Genomic DNA, 21,403 nt, shown 5'->3' on the forward strand with positions numbered 1-21,403 from the left:
TAGCATTAGAATGTTTTATTAAGGCGAGCAATTTAAGGATATATCGCCATTCAATTCTCTAATCATAAATACTAGTGCCTTCTAATTGATTCATTTAACTAGAGTTTATGAAAGAACAATGTATGTCTAATGTCTCCATTGACTCCAAGTCATATTTGAATGCATAAGTTAGCAAGAAAGTAATTAATACTAGCAAATAATTTGTTAAATTCAAGTCATCGAAATTGAATGAAACAAATGTATACACCATCGATCAAGCATTTATATGACAATGATAACTCGAAAATTGTAAAGAAAAAATGAAATGAAAACCTAGCAAATCAGAGTATGGTGCAATTAGAATGACACGACCCTTTCATAATAAACCGGTGGGCAGTACAGGGCCGGAGTTGGCCGTAGAGGACTTGAAATCGGTGAAGATGGCCTACCTGAGTTGGCCGGTTAAACGTCTTCTATGCTCACAATATCAGCAAAGCAAAACTTTTTCCGGAGATTCGTTGCCAAACACACCGTATCCACCCCTTCTCCGGTCACCACAAGCCGGTCATTTTCTCCAATACTCACCGCCTCCACTCCTGCATTATCATCATCTCAGATATCATCTTTATAGACATATAATTAGATCATTAAGATCTATGATGGATTCAGTGTTTAATCAGAAATTATTTAGTACAATAAATTAGGGTTTGTGTGATAGTTTCAAATCAATATATACATATATAGAGGGATGTAATCAAATGTTGTTGACGCTGTGTTGACATCAAAATCTTGAAATTTCATACTGTGGTGTATATTGTGTTGACATCAAAATCTTGAAATTTTTACATCGTGTTGACATTGTGCTGATGTTGTTTTGACACTTTGTTGATGAGTTTGGTGTTTGTACATTGCATAGAGTTTGCTACATGTAACAAATATACATACCTAGTACATTCACAGCAATCGACATGGCCTTTGATCTAGCCTTCTCATTGTGCATTGGCACATTTAGCACAATCTTTTTCTACATTACAAAATCATACAATTAGATGCAAATGAAATTAATCTCCTGCATTAATTGAACAAAACTCTACCTTCATTTCGAGAGCTTTTGTAGTTGGTTTCTTACTATGGAAGTTTTAGAGACCAAAAACCTAATTATATGCAACCCTTCTGTTTTCAATTTATAGGGAAAAAATCCACCAATACATAGCAACTTTTTAATATGTACTGTTAATTGTTAAATAAAATATTGATCACCGTGTATGGTGAAGAAATATGGAACCGATAATTGACTGTTGGACTTGGTGGTAACGATGATAATTAACAAATAATATCGTTAAGGACATTCTTTTCCTTGTTTTTTCTTTGTATTTTCCATGTTCAAATTTTGAAACCGGAAAAAGGATAAAAATAAATAAATTTTATATGTGCAATTTGTTTCGGAAGCATCGTGGGCAGGTATGAGTTACACTGTTTCTGTATTGAGTGTGTTATGATAATTTGATACATATATTTGTACCAATTCTTGCTATATATTCATAAAATATTTGGCTACAACGAAGTGCTCGTACATAAATAGCGATAAGCAACATAATTAAATATTTCAACCAACTATTAAGGGATCGTTGAAATCGTAACTCGATCCCACATCAACTAATTAATTGCATTAATTAAGTTCAACTCGTTTTTAACTTGGTCTCGGAATAGAACACTTTCATATATATACTCATTCTGTCTCATAAAAATAAAGGCATTTGAAATGACACAAAATTAATGATGTATAATTGGTAAAATAAGAGATAGATAATAATTAAATAAAAAGTAATTGAAGTATTTTTAATAATTGTTTGGTTCATGAGACTAAATAATAGGAAGATATAATATGGGATAAGTTAGGATGTGTCTTGTCTAGGATAGAATTAGTATTGGATCTATAAATGTTGTCTGGTTAACTAGATTATGTGCAAGTTAATTTAGTATAATGTTTGGTAGATAAGATTAATACTAGTATAATAAATTACGAATCAAATTTTGTTTGTTCAATTCAATTAAATAAGTAATTAGCTAATTATTATCGTTGAATTCGTTCATAAAAAAGTATGGAGGAAAACTCAAAAGCATACAAACATAATGGAAAGGATCACTACAAATACATAATTAACATAAAAGCAAAATTATAGCATAAGCATTATTACTTATCTAATCTTATTTAGTTTTCACAACCTCTTCACCAATCCCAAAAATGTACATATTTAATTTCATTTAATCAACACGACTACCCATTTTCCTAAATTTTTAACGTCCAGGAAACAGTGTACATTGCGACAATTTTAGTCGCATGGATTTGGCCCAAATGAAATGTCGCGAGATTAGGGTGAAAAATAATCAGTCGAGACGGGCCATGATAAAGGAGACGCATGCCGAGTGATAACTATGTCATAGTAACCGAACGTCGGATAATCTGGTGACTTTGATTGAGTTAGGGTGGAGTGGCGGCATTTGAACATGCACTTAGCTGATAATAGAAAAAAAATTGTGTATAAATCGAAGGTGATTTTTTATGGGACAAATAAAACTGACACACATGTTAAATTTCGGATGAGTTTAATTTTCATAGGATGAATCTTGTTTTTCCAATAAGTCCAGGTTTAATGAAGTATTAGATTTCTCCTCAAATTATTCACTGTAAGCTTATATTCTGACACTATTAAAAATGTGAAAGCAAGAAAATATTTGTCACCAATAAAATAACATATTGTATCCACTATTTCACTATTTGAATGCAAGCAACCAGGAAAGAAATCAAGAGTGTGGCTGTTGTAAAACTACATACTATATCATTTTTAATTACCGAATGATACTTTTGAACTTGACTTCATTTTGTTTATATTTATATGCACATATTTTAATTTGTAAAAAAAAAGAGTAAATGCCAAATGTGGTCCTTAATATATGGCCGTTTTATCAATTTGGTCCTTAACATTATTTTTTTGATTATTTGGTCCCTCACAAATAAACTCGGACCCGAATCGGTCCTCACTTAACAGAACCGTCAAAAAATAGACGATGACCGCAATTTGACTATATTAAATTACTAATGGTAATTCATTATACCTAATTATAATTCTTTCCTATTAGCAAAATTGGAAAAAAGATAGTATTAGTTGCAAAATGAAATGAATAATTTGTAATTTAATATGAATTAAGAATTATAAATAAGTATAATTAATTACCATTAGTAATTTAATATAGTCAAATTGCAATCACCGTCTATTTTTTGACGGTTCTGTTAAGTGAGGACCGATTCGGGTCCGAGTTTATTTGTGAGAGACCAAATAATCAAAATGATAATGTTAAGGACCAAATTGATAAAATGATTATATGTTAGAGACCACATTTGGCTTTTACTCCAAAAAAGAATGATTGTATGACTTAGTTGAACCGTGGTTCCGTGGCAATAGTTTACTAACAACTTCTTAAATTCTGAGTCCATTTTGTTGCGCATTAATTTTAAAAAATATATTTACTTTTTCAATTAACATTTTTATAGTTCCTAGGAGAATTCGAGAAATCTGATCGTTTCACACTATAGTATCGACTTAATGAAGAAAGGTTACTAACTACTAATTCACAAAAACATTATTGTTGCAGCATAAAGAAAGACTAAGATGGTCACGACTCAATAGCTGGAGTATATTTTTTTTACTAAGAAAACCTTATAAAAATTTGATAATTAAATTCTGCATCTTCAATAATGGCTTTTATATGATCTGTACTGTAATTGAGTGATAAGTCTCACCTTTTGGTATATAATTAATTCTATTCGAATTGACTTACCTTGATTGCTTTGCTAAAGCCGCAAGCAATTATCGATTTGTTTTTGTTTCTGTTATATGTTTCGAAGGAAAAAATAGTCGAATTTCCTAAATCATTGTAATTCTGGTTGGAATAGTACTGGAGATTATGATGAAAAGGGGAGGATCATTAACAGTTAATATTGATTACATAAAAAAGGAAAAATATTTATTGATCGACAATCAATATAACTCCATATCACAAAATTAATTGTTACATTTATATTTTTTTCATTTTTATTTTTTAATATTATATTATTAATATAATTAGTTTCTCCTATGTACTTTCCCATATCATAAATTAATATCAACTAAAATTGTAGTAATGCACAATAATTAATCAACTCACTTATACTCCCTCCGTCCCACGTTACTTGAGTCACTTCTTTTTTGCACTCGTTTTAAAAAAATAATAATAAATAATTAAAGTGAAGAGAAAATAAAGTAAAAAAAAAATAATAATATAGTTAAGACTCTTCTCTACATTATTTTCTCTCTTATTTTTTTTATCCATTTTAACTATTTATTAGTATTATTTTTTCAAAACGAGTGCTAAAAAGAAATGACCCAAGTAACCTGTGACAGAGAGAGTAAGATGTAATTTTATTTACTGAAGTTTATAAATGTCACAATACTTCAAAGATTGAACGATTTTCGTAGTTAATGCTGTTTCAAATTTAGTTAGTAGTATTAAACTATCTGTCCCTCCCAATCCCATTAATACAAAATTGTTAAGTTGATCTAAATTTTATAGGCAACTTGCAATTGGGTTTCAAATGGTTGGCTAGTTTGGACTATGATTTGAGGTTTGTTGACCCACTATACTGCACGGCCCATCCAATACTTATTTTTCGTTTATAAAACTTATCATAGTTTAGCTAAATAGTACTCCCTCCATATCTACGTAGTAGAGACTTTTTTTTTATACCAAATTTAAGAAAAGTTGTGTTAAATAAAGTAAGTAAATGAATAATAAAGTAGAAAAGAAAAAATATAGAGAGATGATTAGAGAATAAAGTAAAAAAGAATAAAGTATTAAGAAAGAAGAAAAGTTGTTGCTTTTTGCCAAAAAAGTAAACGACTCAGCTATAATGAAATAATTCAAAAAGAAATACGATCCAGCTCCATAGAGACAAAGGAAATAGTATATGATAAAAATCATGCGCATGCAATCTTTTACTAGTGCTATTTTCTACAAATATATATGACTAATATATTTAAGTGAAATATAATACCCTACATGACACCTTTAATCACTTGATTTTAATTGTATCTACATGACTGTTGTAATTACTGATTAGCACAAAGTCCGGTAATTTGGTGGTATGAATAATTAAAAATAAATGTTGCTGCTTATTATATTTTTAATTTATTAGTATAACCTTAGTAGTACTACAACTTGGTAGGCCATCTCAACTACCCTACGTCCTAGATTTCCTTATATTAAGATTTCTACTCGCAGAGTAGGTTGATATTTATGATTAGTGATTATTCAATGCTTTTAAAATTTAAATTGCCAAAACACAATTGTAAATTTGTAATCAATGTTTCACTGAAAAAGTGAAAAATATTTTATAAATTGACCATAATGCCATTTCCGTACTTAATTGCCGACATTAATTCTGTAGCATTTAAAATGTAAAAAAAGAGAGAAAATAATTCAAAACTAGTATTGTTAATTAAGGTTTGGTGCTTACATTGGTCAAATGTAAGGGTTAATAAAGAAAGACCAAGAGTGTGTCAACAATACTCCATATAATTTAACTAGCTAGAACTAATATTATTATTGGGGAAGTTGGTTTAAACCTTTAATTAAACTAATCACATGGGCCTATTTGATGTTGAAACTCCAGATTACATACTCGTTGACCTATTGTTTTGCTAAATATTATCACAGCCTATAGTTAATTACCATACTTATCATCATTCCAAAACTATCTTTTTCATAGTGAAATTAATCACCATAGATATTTTTTAACATCACATACCAATTCTTCTTTTGGAGACTATCTCAGTTCACATGTATCCACCAATCAATATTCAACAACTCAAACGCACTAATTCATTTTTCATTCAGATGCTCATCATATTATAATAAAAACATTTCAAGATTTTAGCATGGAGCCAATTGAGACTTTTAGGAGATAGACTCGTCACCATATGACGATTATAATGATCCATCATCAATATTCAAACAATTCAAATTAACCATACAATTAAAAGTTCAAACTGAGATTCTTATGTTACAAATTAATAATACAAATGTTTAATTTTGGAAGAATTAATACACAACTTGATTTACATAATGTGACAAATAGTCCTTCCGGGATCATCATAATAGTGGCACTCGTAGAAAGGTTGGCAAGGTGGCGGTATCATACAAGGTTGCGGTGGACATTTTTCCGGCGACTTATCCGGCTCTGGCGGCTTCACTTCTGCAACGCTTAAAATATCGGCAAAACAGAATTTCTTCCTAAGAGATTTTGCCAAACACACGGAATCAACTCCTACTCCGACCACTTCAAGCTGATCGTTATCTTTTCCGATACTCACCGAGATCACTCCTACAGTTTATATGCATAGAATTGAATGAGTTTGGGGTTTTGAATTATAAATAAATAAATACTATAGCTATTACTATATAAATACCTTCTTCAGCCACAACAATCTTCATGGCCTTGGATTTATCCTTCTCTTTATGCAGTGGCACTTTGATCACAATCTTCATCTATTAGTAATACAAAGATGGCATAAATTAAATTGACAGTTTGTTACTATATATGTGTAACAATGCAAAAATTTAATTGCATGAAGTCTTGAAAAATTTACCTTCATTTCTGGCTTTTTACAATCCCTTAATATGAGATGTTATAATCGGTTAACCCAAATTTTGATTTGTGGGAGTTGGAGTGGTTATGATATGTATATATATAAGTTGGAAGGGACACAAGTGGCAATCAAAACTTTGAATATGTGGAATCTGCGTAGAACTGAGATGGCCTCCAACTAATCGTCGTATTAGAAGACGAGGATAAACTGATAATGTTAGTATATTTCCTAACTACATCGATATCGAAGAATATTGAAGAATTAATAACAATATAGTACATATAAGGGGGGTTCGGTTTGCAAGATTGTATCCAGGATTAAATTTGTAGTGTGTATGGTTCAAGAGATTCAATCCTATAACTCAATCCTACATGGATATTCATGTGATAATTAGTCATAACTAAATCCCTACTAAAATAATCTCACTAACTCTATCCTATATTATATCTTGATACTCCCTCCGTCCCCCATTAGGAGTCACACTTTTACCGGGCACGAGTTTTAAGAAATGTAAAGAAAAGTTGGTTGAAAAAAGTGAGTGAAATGTGAGACCTATTTTTTTATATTAGTTTTATAATAAAATGTGAGTGAATTGAGTTAGTGGAATGCGGGACCTACTTACTATTTATGGTAAAAATGAAGCGTGACTCTTAATTGGGGACAGACCGAAATTGAAAAGTGTGACTCTTAATCGGGGACGGAGGGAGTATTATTTTATCTTGGAAACCGAACATCACCATAATATTTAAGAAATTACTACTCCCTCCATCCCTCTGTAGTAGAGACATTTCTTTTCTGCACGAGATTTAAGAAAAAATATTTTAAATAAGTTAAGTAAAATGAGAATAAAGTAGAAAGGAAAAAGGTAGAAAAATGAAGAGAGAGTAAGTACTTTTGCCAAAAGAGGAAATGACTCAGCACAGTGGGACAACCCAAAAAAGAATACGATTCAGCTACAGAGGACAGATTAAGTACTACTCCCTCCGTCCCAAGATAAGTGACCTGTATTCCTTTTTAGGGTGTCCCACTATAAGTGACCTATTTCCATTTTTAGCAAAAAGTCATCTCTCTTATTTTATTCTCCACCTACTTTATTCTCTCTTCTCTCATCTACTTTTTCCTCTCTCATACTTTACTCTCTCCACTTTAACTTATTTAAATACCATTCCTCAAATCCCGTTCCCAAAAGAAGTAGGTCACTTATCTTGGGACGGAAGGAGTATTATTTTTAAATAAAATATTAGTAATTTTTTGTTAAGCAAAGTACGAGTATCTATATATCTTGAAAGTACTTATAAGGAACACAGGATCACATAATTTCATCCTATCACTTGATTGTTTGATGTGGGTTCAGATTTTAGTAGTATTTCATATTTTTAGTTGAATTATTCAACTCTAGAGTTGGTAATAAACTGTATATTGAGAAATGAAAAGAAAAAGAGATTTAGAGCCTAGTTATTAATTAAAACAAAAAAAAATGCAACTATATAAAACTAGAGATGAAATTTTATAAAAATATAAAAATGTTAAGTGGAACAGAAGATTAATGGAACACCAAAATATGGAACAAAGGATATAAACAATTACTCGTAATTATTTCTATTTTTAATTATCCTTGCAAATGCAAAAGTGTGACTGATTATCAAGTTTTCACGAACATTTCGAAACAATATTGAGACTTGCAAAGTTGCAAAAGGCGAATCCAATTGCTAAGTGTGACAAAAAAGAAGATAGGAAAGAACTTGTGTAAAAGTACTCCCTCCGTCCAAAAAAAATAGATCATTTTTGTCATTTTGGGACGTCCACAAAAAATAGATCACTTTATAAAAATAGAAAGTTTATCTCTCGTAATTTTCCCACAATAGATCAAACAACAATAGATCTATTGTTTGTGGACGGAGGGAGTATTAAAATAACCACAAGTGCAGCGTGGCGCAAAGTAAACTAAGAACATAGTCATTAATATTTTTATTATAAAAATTCTAGATTAAAAATTCTTAGTTAATTAATTGGACCGGCCAAGTCACTAATTAAAAAGTACCAATGTGGTTGGATATAATTTCGTGCTACGGATACTGGTCTTCATATATATAATATCGGATATATAACGATATTTTATGAAGTTGTTGCTATACTATAATTCATTCACAAGTTGCTCTAGCTAGCTAGTTGTTTGTTAATGTGAGAGTTGAACTCCATTTTTAATAAATTGGAACTCCTTTTTTTAGTCACTAGTGAAGAACTGGAATTCCATCAAAACCACTTGTCATGCATCAGTTGAAAATTTGAAATACTTTGGAGAGTGGATAAATTTCCTATAACACAAACATATACACAATGAACAATAAAGTCCAAGGCTAGATATACATGATACTCCTTGCGTCTACGAAAAATAGGACACATTGTGAATTACAGAGTTTTAATGTGGAATTAGTGGAATGTGTGGTCTATATTATTAGTAAGAGAGAAGAGAAAAAAGTGAGAGAGAAGTAGTGTTAGTAGAATGTGGAGTCCATATTATTAGCAAGAGAGAAGTTGTTGAAAACTTTTCTTTTTTAAATGTGCTCTATTTTTCGTGGACGGGAAGAGTACATAGAATATGAATTAATTTTCACATATATTGATTATCATTAGAGTAAATTTATTATTCCAGCCTTATATTTATGGTACTACTATTAAATATCACAACATCAGAAAGTATTAGTACTTACTTAGAATCTAACTTGAAAATTTAACTTGAAAAATTAGACAATTTTTCCCGACAAAACTAAAAGAGCTGAAATCGCTCAAACATGCAGTGAGAACATCAATTCAAAAACAGCATAAATGAACTCAAAAGATATACAACTAGTAAACAATACCATAAAAAATGACTATTAAAAAAGAACATATGCCGTTTGTCCCATTTTAAGTGATTGATTTATTTTGGGTATGAAATATTTTGAAAAATGAGAGTATCTAGTAAGTTAAGTGGAGAGAGTATAAAATACAATAGAGAATAAAGTAGAAAAATAAAGAGAGAATAAGTCGTTAAATCCAAATAATTAATACACATTTGCCCGTTATATAATACTCATTGTTACACTTTGACTCGGAACAAGTTATAAAAAATGTTAAGTGAGTTAAAAAAGTTAATAAAATAGAGTCCTACTTTTATAGTACTCTCTCCATTATTAAACATTTTAAGTAAATTAAATATTAAGAGTATTTAAAGTAAGTGAATGGTAAAATTTATCTAAATTTTTAATTAATGTAGCCAAAAAAATTACATATTTTACATATAATAAATAGATAAAATTCATATTATCTCAAAACATTTATATGGTGAAATAATATTATAGACAATATATAAAACTAAATATCAATTTTTAGTTAATTTGAATAAATATATACTATAATAGTATTATTAGTTATTACATAAAATTAAACTTGAATTATTAGTAAATATGGAGTAATAAACTATATTAATAATATATACTCCATATTACATCAATAAAAATAAAATTTAGTGGCTTATAATTAAAATTAAACATATCATAACTAAAAATTATTTTAAAGTATAAAACTAAACACAAATTATTAATTTGTGTGGACAAAAAATTATGAAGTTAATATATAGCAATAATTAATGTTCACAATATTTCATTCAAGACCATGTGGTGAAGTGGTAGAGGTGTTAGTTTTTTACCTAGAGGTCTAGGGTTCAATTCCCTCTAGTCTCATATTTTAAACAAGCTTTTAAATACAAAAACCGGTTTCCGGTCTCATATTTTAAACAAGCTTTTAAATACAAAAATCGGTTTCCGGTTCAACCGGTCCGACCGGCCGGTTCCGACGGTTCAGGGCGGCTCAACATGCCAACGGTTTTAGGGGCCGAACCGGACCGGACCGTCACACTTTATAAAATTAATACTCACATTCCATTAATATTTTCAACCCACTTTCTATATATTTCGTAAAACCCGAGACGAGTCAAACGTAATTAATTAATCGTGGACGGAGGGTTAATAAAATGTAAATGAGAATACATTAATAGAATATAAAGTCCATTACAAAAAATAAGTGAAAATTAAGTGTGACAAATATTGTAGGACAAACTAAAAAGAAAACTAGTGACACGTACCGGAGTAGTAGTTTCTAAAAGCCAAACACCAACAAAAGCTATTTACAAGTAAGTGCATTGTACGGATACTTATGTTCTGAATTCTCTTTGACTATGACTGCGTCAACACGATTCATTCCATTTCGCCGTTTGTTCAAAATCAATACTCTCTTCATCCTTAATTTTGTGTTTATTTGTAGAAAAATTAAAGAAATGGAATAGACCGACATTAGTGTAGAAATTATATCATTTTAATCGGACCGTGACATGTAAAAATTCACGTTAATACGTTGATCGTCCTAATTAGATATCCGACTTAATTCGGGTCATAACATTAATAGTTTAATGTTTTTTTTAGGCAAAGTCCACATAATAAATCACGTTATGAAATCGTCTTTTTATGACTAATTAAACCTTGTGATTCAGGCTTCAGCCATAAACTTTCAAATTTGAGAGAAATAATAACTCTATTAAGAAATTAATTAAATATTGAAGTTTCCATAGAAATTTTGTTTATGAATATTTGTCAAAAGAGCTTAGCTCTCTCTATGTCATTATCTCGAAGAATTCGAGACATGGGTTCCTTGTCACAGATAGAAGACTTGGAAATTTTATTAGTAATTTAATAATCCAAGTCCACCTGCATGCAAGAAATCTGATTGAATGGAGTGAGCAAGTATATGTTGAGCATCAATTGGAAAAGTATGCAAGTCGCTTTTGTTGATATGCAATATTTCCAAATATTTTTAAATAAATGGGACCACTATTGGCATACTATCTCCTTCAGTAAAAAAAAAAAAATATACAGAGTACTTTAATTTCGAGTTTTAATGCACAATTTGTAAATTTGGAAAGAAATAGAAAGAAAAGGTGATTGGAGTATTGTTAATAGAAAATATGATTCCACCTTATTAGAGAAAAAAAATTACCAAAAATTAGAGTGAAATACTTTTATGGAACGAATCAAAATAAAAAGAATGTCTATTTTGTGGTGCGTATGGATGGAGTATTATTATTAGGAAGTTGGTTTAATCCTTTTGACGTTGAAACTCCAATTACAAAATACTCCATTACACTTACATCTTTCACGTCGCTATGTAGTTTGCTAAATATTACTCTTACATATATACAGCCTATAGTTAATCACCATGCTTATCATTACTCCCAAACTATAATTTCGATAGTACTGTATCGTTAAAATTATGATCAATCATATTTCTACCAGTCAAGCACACTAATTCATTTTTTATTGTGATGTTGCAGGGCTGTCAAATCGTACGGGTTTAGTCGTTATCGTGTCAACTCATTATCGACCCAACCTAATAAGGTCAAAACCCAACCCAACCCGAACTCATCAGGTTCTTATCGTGTCCCAACTCAACGGGTTCATGTCGGATTCGTGCGTGTTATCGTGTACCAAAAAAAAGTCAACCTCCTGTTAATGATGGTCAGTTAGCTTGAAACGACACGATAACGACTAAAACATGATGTTATTATATGATTTAAACATGATATAACACGATAAAATAAAAAATTACCAAATTAAAATAACTATTTTCTTAATCAAAATAATAAAATTAAAGTATAGTAATATTAAATCTAAATAATAAAATTAAAAAAATTAAAAAAAATTAATTTTTAATAAAATCTAAGCATAAAATTTTCTTAAAAGTCACAAAAAATTAATAATATTTTTTAATTAATAAAATTAAAGTATAATATTTTTAATTAATTAAAATTAAAGTATAATATTTTTTAATCAACAAAAATTACTAAAATTAAAGTTTATTAATTTTTCTTAATGTATTGTAACCCGACCCAAACCTGACCCAACCCGACCCGACCTAACCCGTTATCTTCGGGTTCTTATTGGGTCGACCCTATAAGCACCCAAATTCTAAACGTGCGTGTTCGTGTCGTGTTAACTTCGTGTGGGCCCGTGTCGTTTCAAAAATTGCCAGCTCATATTGTTTCCAGTTGAAATATGGTACTAATACACAAAAATTTCAAGATTTTAGCATAGATCCAATTGAGACTTTTAGGTCGTCAGCATATGACGACATATATATAATATATTATCCATCATCAATATTCAAGTAATTACAACCATACAATTAAAAGTTCAAACTGAGATTCTTCAATTACAAATAATACAAAGGTTTAATTTTCGAACACCTTAGTTTTTGGAAGAGTTATTAATACACAAGTTGATTACATAATGTAACAACTAGGATTTCCAGGATCATAATAGTGGCGCTCGTATAAAGGTTGGAAAGGTGGTGGCGGAAACATACAAAGTGGTAGCGGATCTTTTTCCGGTGACTTCTTCTCCGGCTTCTCTTCGGCAATGCTTAAAATATCGGCAAAACAGAATTTTTTCCTAAGAGATTTGGCCAAACAAACGGAATCAACTCCTACTCCGACCACTTCAAGCTGATCGTTATCTTTTCCGATACTCACCGAGATCACTCCTGCATTTTATATGCATAGAATTAATGAGTTTAGGGTTTTGAATTAAAAATAAATAAATACTATAAATACCTTCTTCAGCCACAGCAATCTTCATGGCCTTGGATTTATCCTTCTCTTTATGCAGTGGCACTTTGATCACAATCTTCATCTATTAGTAATACAAAGATGGCATAAATTAAATTGACAGTTTGTTTACTATGTATATGTAACAATGCAAAAATTTAATTGCATGAAGTCTTGAAAAATTTACCTTCATTTCTGGCTTCTTACAATCCCTTAATATGAGATGTTATAAACGGTTAGCCCAAATTTTGATTTGTGGGAGTTGGAGTGGTTATGATATGTATATAAATAAGTTGGAAGGGACACAAGTGGCAATCAAAACTTTTAGTACGTGGAATCTGCGTTTAACTGAGAAGGCCTACAACAAATCGTCGTATTAGAAGACGAAGATAAGTATAGGTGTATAACTTTGACACTAAACTCGTGGTGTCGGGACATAGTGAGAATTAATTAATACTAATATTTACTTTTGTTAATAAAAAATATTTTATGTACAATTTATAAAGTGGAAGTGAGGTGGGTCGATGGATCTAAAATAGGGCTAGGGGAAAATACCGAAAAAATGATATATTGTTCGTATCGTATTGAAAAATATCGAAAAATTATCGAATTTTCGATATATCGTAATTTTTGAACGATACGATATCGTATCGTAAGTTTTCGATACGATAACGATAACGATATGAATTTCCTTATATCGCGATATATCGTTTTATATCGAAAATACGATATATATCGAAAATATCGATATATATCGATATATATCGATATTTTATTTTCGATATATATCGAAATTTTTGATATATATCGATATTTAACGATATATCGAATTTTGATACGATATATCGAAATATTGATACGATAACGATATGAAATTTTTTTATATCGAAAGTTCGATATATCGAAACTTTCGATACGATAACGATATGAAATTATTTCATATCGATATTTTCGATACGATACACGATACAACGTTTTAGATACGATATATCGTATCGACCCACCCCTAATCTAAATAGGCGTTATATATAGTTAAATTTCTACTCCTATTTTTAATTATTCTAGCAAATGCAAAAGTGTGACCGAATTTCAAGTTTTCAACGAAAATTTCAATACATAAATTGAGACTTGCAAACGGCGAATCCAATTGCCAAGTTTGACAAAAAAAGGAAATAGAAAGAACTTGTGTAGTTAGGGACTAGTATTGAATAACCACAAGTGCAGCGTAGGGCAAAGTAAACTAAGAATAGTCATTCATATTTTTTGTTATAAAAAAAACTAGTAAATTAATTAGTTGGACCAAGTCACTAAGTATTAACATGCAATAAAGTGGACAATAATAATTTACGTGAAATTTTGTTGCGTGAGAGATGTCACACGTTGACAATAGCATTATAAATCAATTTCATAGATATTGATAATCATTAGAGTAAATTTATTATTCCAACCTAATTATATCTTTGGGCTATTACTCCCTCAGTCTCCGATTAAGAGTCACACTTTGACCGAGCACGAGTTTTAAGAAATGTGAAGAAAAAAGTTGGTTGAAAAAGTTAGTGGAATGTGAGACCCATTTTTTTATATTGGTTTTATAATAAAATGTGAGTGAATTGAGTTAGTGGAATGTGTGACCTGTTTACTATTTATGGTAAAAATGAAATGTGACTCTTAATTAGGGACGGACTGAAATGGAAAAGTGTGACTCTTAATAGGGGACGGAGGGAGTAGTATTTTTTAAATTTCACAAATTGGAAAGTATTAATTTAGAGCCTAATCATTTTCTTAATTCATAATTTAGAGCCTACTCCCTATATAAAGCATGTCTCAAAAACGCCAACCCCTCCCAACATTATTCCTCGAACCTACTAAAGAAAACAAGAGCATTAAATCACCTAAATCACAATCTACCACTTGGAAGAAAAGGATCGAGATATGAAAATAAGTCATCAAGGCCAGATTCTTAATTAAATATTTTTGCAAAACCGAAACACTAATAAAAAAATATATATTGCATATCAACAATCATTATACGGAATACTCCTAATTATCTGTATTCTGTTGACCATGACTGCGTCGACACAATTCATTGTCATTTGGAAAAATTCATAGCATGAGTCGAAGGGAATTATTCTAATTCGTCAATTGTTTTGTTTTGTTTTGTTTTTGTTTTTATTTGTAGAAAATATGAAGAAATGGAAAAACCTAGAAATTATATCATTTTGGACAGTGATGTGGATAAAATACACGTTAATAAGTTGATATCCAACTTGGGGCCAGAAATCAAAATGCGTAACGTAGTTCAAACCATTTAAAATAGCAAGTACTATAAAATAAACTTTACTCAAAGTATAGATTAAAAATTTGTCAACGATTTTCAATTGGCTAATTATATATATTACCACACTCTATTGATTTGTCGATACATACATACATACATACCTACTAATTAATGATGCATGTTTAGAGTAATAGTATCATCTCAAGTGGTTCACTTTCCGAGTTGCTTCTTCCGCTTGTACATGGGTCAAGTGACACATACTTGACCCTCTACACCCTAAGGCCTAAGCGGTCCAGCCCGAACACCCACAACATGTACCCAATCCCGACCTGATAACAAGCGGGCTTACGCCACATCGAATTCACATGCAGGTATGGTGTCAGGTAGAATATTTTAGAGATTTCGAGTTTGGAAACCCAATTTTTTAGGTTCGGGTAGCCAAATTTGCAGGCCCGCCTTTGGGGCCTGTTTCGGTAAAAGGAAACTACTGTACATATAAGACAAGAAGGCCCAACCAAGTTCCCTTACACAAAACACTAGTAGTACTATATTTTAGGCACAGCCCACAGAGTGCTGAGAAAATGGCAAAGGAAGTGAGGAATGAGCAACAAGCAGATAATATTCAACTCAACGACTACACGAATGGCTTTCTAAAAGAATCAGATATGATTCTATAAACCTCGACTATGGAACTGAAGTTAGCCGAGGCGACGCCGTTTTGTTGAAGTATCTCTACTTGTCCTGCAATCCCAACGTAGGCACTCACTTGCATAGTATCGCCGTGCAGCTCCATGATCATCAACTGTTGTGATCAGCGGCTGGTGTTGCTGGTCGACAGGAGGAGGATTTGGAAACATCCGAGATGCAAAAGGAGGCACTGGATGCATCTGACGCCGTTTCATTGAAGAATCTCTACTTGTCCTGCAATCCCAACTTCCATAGTAGTATCGCTGTGCAGCTCCATGATCACCTACTGCAGTGATCGGAGGAGGATTTGGAAGCATCCGAGGTGCAGGAGGAGGCACTGGATGCATCATCGGACGCTGTTTTGTTGAAGAATCTCTTCTTGTCCTGCAATCCCAACATGTGCAGTATCTATTATCATCAACTGTTGTGATCGGAGGCTGGAGTTGCGGGACGAGAGGCCGAGGAGGAGGATTTGGAAACATCTGAGATGCAAAAGAAGAGGGCACTGGATGCATCCGACGCATCAAATGAAACTTCCAAGAAGACATCAGTCTGAATCTGTAGGTCTTGCAAGGGCCGAGTGGAAACGGCTCATCAGCTCTAGAACTGGACCCCCTCTTGTTGTTGTAGCCTGGAAACTCTTCTATTCTGAACTCATCTTGCGCGATGCAAACCAGTGAACACTCCGATCCAAGATCCTCGATTTTCCATCTGTCAAAGGTTGCATTCGATTTGTGCCTGATATGTATTTCGCCATCAAACTGCAGCATGCAGCTCGCGTTCAGTAAGAATCCACGGACGAGATCCCTATGCATCCTATACATTCGAGCTAGTCAAAACAGTATGACTAACAACTCAACAATGCAAGCAGCTAAATAATGCAACTACTTGTTCCTCAGGCAAAAAGAATAGAGGCTCACACCATCATTACTGGATTATCTTAGCAAGTCATAAAAGGATAGCAATCAGGAAAATAGCAGTTACTAACAACACAAGAACAAGCATCACATATAGTTAATGTAACTACTACTTCAAATAAGAAAGCCCTCAAGCAGAGAACAGAGGCTCACTTCAACATGTCTGGATTATCTTCCCTGAGGCAGAAACCAGCATGTGGAAAGTTATAAACAATGTAATCAAATTTTTTGAATTGGAGTTGAGGATGATTCCGCATTCGGGTTGCATCCACTCCGTGCAACACAAACGCCCCTAGGATTCCCAAAAACACCACATTCTGCATTGCATTCTTGTATTTCTGGAGTAATTCTTCTGTTTTTCATCAAAGGAACATTGTCATTATGAAAATCAAGTGAGCACCATAACTCAGAAAAATCAAACAGTGTTTTTATAAGGAAAAAAGTAGTACTCCTTCCATCCCAAAAAAGTAAGTTAAGTCGTATTTCTTTTTAGTCAGTCCCAACAAAGTTGAGTCATTTCCTTCTTTTAACAAAAAGACAAAACATCTGATCACTCTTTTTTTTTATTCCATCATTTACTTACTTTCTTATCTTTCTTGCTTTTTTTTCATCTCTCCTATTTATTTAATATAAATTCTTAACGTCTATGCCCAAAAGTTGTCACAACTTTTATGGGACGGAGGGAGTATCAATTATTTGATACTATATTCCAATTTTTGTGATTGAAATGAAGTATCTAACAACAAAAATCATAGGAATTTGAAGTCTACTTGACTAAACTGGAAAAAAAGGTCAACAAATCCAAGTTGTGAAATCAATTGAAGATTAAAAAAACACACAATGCATAAGAATTTTGTTTGGATAAATGGAGAGAAGTATACCGTGAGTGTCGAGTGAAGTTGCGACGATTTTGGAGGAATTGCAAAAAGCCAACCCCAAAGAGAGAGAAAAGGAGAAGTCGCCTTCGCCGACCAAGAGAATATCGTCGGCCGACGAGTAATACTTTATCCACCTCCGATCATTCATCATGGCGATTCAACTACGACGCCATGACTTCACATTTGAGGAGAATTGAGGATGCATTAATGATTGGGGGCTTCACATTTTTCTACCTGCACAATAATTGGGCGAAAACCGGCGGTTTTCACAGAAATCGACGCATTAAAGAGTCGGTATTCACTTCACAGGCTACGACTCATGGACTACCAATCTACCAGTGTTCAACACTAAACAATGGGAGAATAAATATTGAAAAATCAATCAGGGATATAAATAATCTTTTTAAGAGGAGAAAAAATCAATTTAAATCAATCAAAGATAATTCAGTTATGATAGATAATCTATTAAAATCAATCGATTTACTTTACTTCTTAATATATAAAATTGAATTGTGCATAAAAAGTTGAATTTGTATATTAGAGTGATAAGGGGGTCCACCAATTCGGCACGCTCAAGCCACTATTTCTTGGATATGCTCTGCCCATGAAAACTTAGCCACTACAATGGTGGCCCTCCGGGTCACCAATTAAAATTATTTTCTTATATTTTTTGATATATTTTAATTTAACTAGAATAAAAATTATTGAACTATAATAATTAAAAAAATGTAAATTAAAATTTGACAATAACAAGTAAATATATTTATTGAAAATTTGAATTTTAATTATTTCCGTAATTAGGGTGTGAATTGAAATCACAATCCTTAATTAAAAAGTTGACCAATTTAATAGGGATTTAGTTATTGAGATTGATTTGTTTCCTAAATTAATGCAAAAGTTTTTTGATAACTACCGTTAATTCACATACTCTCTCTCTCCACTTCATCTTCTCCAAAACCCTAAACTCAATCAAAAGTTACTACTACTATCATGGCCCGGGGGCCGCGGCTCTCGGCCCGTGCAGTGGCGAGCCGCGGCAGGTGCCCAGGAGCCTCGGCCTGGCCGAGAGCTCGGCCATCGCTCGTCCACCCCCCCGAGCCGCGTCCACCTCTCGCCTCAGTAGTGGGGGGCCGCGGCCCTTCCCACTGTGGACGCTCTAACAAAAGTATAATATAGTATCATGATTCTTTCCGATTTTTTTCTATTAGCAAGAAACGAAAATTAGTTAGAAAAATCAATTGATCTTAAGTCTTCTTTTCACTAATAAAATTGAGTTATTGAAAACAACATTTTCATCTTTCCTTGTTTTTAAACTCAACCAAGATAGTAGTAGTAACTTTTTTTAAACTGGAATATTTAAGAACTCTACTATTTTCTCTCTATTTATTTTTCTTCTGAAAATCCGAACTATGCAGTCCTGTTTCCTCATACAATGAAATTTCGACCATAAGCTATTGTATAGATTTGGAGGCATTGATATATTAAATCCACAGTGAAGTAAGTTGTGATGATCATATGCAAGAGCAGAAAAGAAGTAGAAGTATAAGAAGAATTTACCTGATGAGCAAGGTTGGAGCTTGGTTATCAATTACCAAATCAATGGCTCTATCAATTTAATTATCCACTGAGAGAGAAAGAGAAGTAAAATAAAGTGACAAAGATGGATAGGTTAACCCTATATAGATCTCCAAAATATTTGTTTCTGCTCTTGCCCCACCATTTTGGCCGGATTCATTATTGCACTATTGATTAACTTTCATATATGGATAGGATTGTCAATTATGCCTTGTAAAAGTATATACTAGTCGAAATTTTTCCAAGTTTTAGACACCAACATTACAATAGCGATCACTCTACCCATATTCGCTGCTGTTTTTATTCAATCAGTGTATTTTTCTCTTCATAATTTATTGATGATTGACGTGAACTGTGAACACGACTAGTTTCATTTTCCAATACTCGGTCACTAATTCAATTCCAAATCCACTACACCATTACGAACTCATATACACACAATACACACCGCACATACCATACACAAAACACACACAATCCACATATTATACACAAAATATACACAGCACACAATACAAATACACTATACACACAATACACACACCGCACGTACCATACACTAAATGCACACAATCCACACACTATACACACACTACACATATTACAAACACACTATACACACAATACATACACCACACATAACATACACAAAATACACACAATCCACACACTACACACAAAATATACATACTGCACACAATATACACACACTGCACACATTAAAAATACGTTATACTCACAATACACACACTGCACATACCATAAACAAAATGCATGCAATCCACACAATACACACACTGCACTCATTATACACACACTATACACAAAATACACACATTGCACACAGTATACACAAAATACACATACACTGCACACAAAATACACACATTACTGACTCAATTTATTTTTAACACAAATATACCCACAAGTGTACGGGACTAATGTAGCAAATAGTAAGCAAAAGTATCGTATCCACAGAGACAATGAGTGTCAACCTAAGTACCACGAAGCAACCTCAACTACTATTTAGATGAATTAGAAATGTTTTGTTTTTCTAAATCTACTTAAATGCAAAATAATAAACAATAATTAAAGCAATTGGAAACAACTTGGGGAACTTAAAGCAAACGAAAGGTAACGGATGTAGATCGGAAGGTAGAATCCTAAGGGATCAATAACAACTATCATATGCTCAACTAATTTCCAAACTATACCAACACAGGGTCTCAAGGGTTATTAAGCTATTACTAAGGTAACACTGTATCTTCTCTTTAAGCATACAATTGTAGATTACTACCTAGAACCGAAGTCTTCTTCCTAGAACTAAGGCAACAACTCCTAAAAGCTCATAAGATACTTAGCTTCATTCAAAGGCCCAAATCTCTCGATTATATTGACAAAGACGTCAATTTCTTCTCTTTCAAATTAGACTACTCACCTCTCGGTTCTTGTCGTAAAATCAACATGCATTTATAAGGTTATCAGTCAAATAAATGTATAAGTACAAAATAAATCAAAATAGTGTGTGTAGTGTGCAATGTGTGAAACAGTCTCAAACCAAAGCTACTGCACATCCATATATTTTAGTGTGTGTGAAATGTGTGAAATTTGTGCAGTGTGTAGTGTGTGAAATCGAAATAACCACATAAGCCAAGGCATATAAAAAGGATATCAATTAAATATAAGAATCATTGTAGCTCCCCCGTAGAACTTTAAGGAGGATTTAGCTACTCATATTCATCACAAAAGTAAAAGAAATATTCAAA

General features: G+C 32.2%; 3 protein-coding genes across 4 annotated transcripts; all 3 read right to left on the reverse strand.

Annotated features, from left to right (window-relative positions):
- Positions 1-6,016: 6,016 nt before the first annotated feature.
- Positions 6,017-6,773, reverse strand: LOC125185355 (heavy metal-associated isoprenylated plant protein 47-like). Its single transcript, XM_048081878.1, has 3 exons — positions 6,666-6,773; positions 6,486-6,564; positions 6,017-6,400 (listed from the first exon to the last, which is right to left on the reverse strand). Exons 1-3 carry the CDS (start codon positions 6,669-6,671, stop codon positions 6,135-6,137), a joined length of 351 nt encoding a protein of 116 aa, XP_047937835.1. The 5' UTR covers positions 6,672-6,773; the 3' UTR covers positions 6,017-6,134.
- Positions 6,774-12,881: 6,108 nt separating this feature from the next.
- LOC125185356 (heavy metal-associated isoprenylated plant protein 47-like) lies at positions 12,882-13,615 on the reverse strand. Its single transcript, XM_048081879.1, has 3 exons — positions 13,490-13,615; positions 13,309-13,387; positions 12,882-13,238 (listed from the first exon to the last, which is right to left on the reverse strand). The coding sequence occupies exons 1-3, from the start codon at positions 13,493-13,495 to the stop codon at positions 12,979-12,981; spliced, it is 345 nt and encodes a 114-aa protein (XP_047937836.1). The 5' UTR covers positions 13,496-13,615; the 3' UTR covers positions 12,882-12,978.
- Positions 13,616-16,154: 2,539 nt separating this feature from the next.
- Positions 16,155-19,685, reverse strand: LOC125224490 (heavy metal-associated isoprenylated plant protein 41-like). Of its 2 annotated transcripts, XM_048127895.1 has the most exons (4): positions 19,620-19,685; positions 18,066-18,296; positions 17,338-17,536; positions 16,155-17,083 (listed from the first exon to the last, which is right to left on the reverse strand). In XM_048127895.1, exons 2-4 carry the CDS (start codon positions 18,211-18,213, stop codon positions 16,279-16,281), a joined length of 1,152 nt encoding a protein of 383 aa, XP_047983852.1. In that variant the 5' UTR covers positions 18,214-18,296; positions 19,620-19,685; the 3' UTR covers positions 16,155-16,278. The 2 variants fall into 2 exon arrangements, with proteins under 2 accessions (XP_047983852.1, XP_047983853.1); XM_048127896.1 differs by lacking the exon at positions 19,620-19,685 and having other exon boundaries at positions 16,155-17,074; positions 18,066-18,376.
- Positions 19,686-21,403: the final 1,718 nt, after the last annotated feature.

Source organism: Salvia hispanica, chromosome 4 (assembly GCF_023119035.1).
Source record: "Salvia hispanica cultivar TCC Black 2014 chromosome 4, UniMelb_Shisp_WGS_1.0, whole genome shotgun sequence".
Taxonomy (NCBI): Eukaryota; Viridiplantae; Streptophyta; class Magnoliopsida; order Lamiales; family Lamiaceae; genus Salvia; species Salvia hispanica.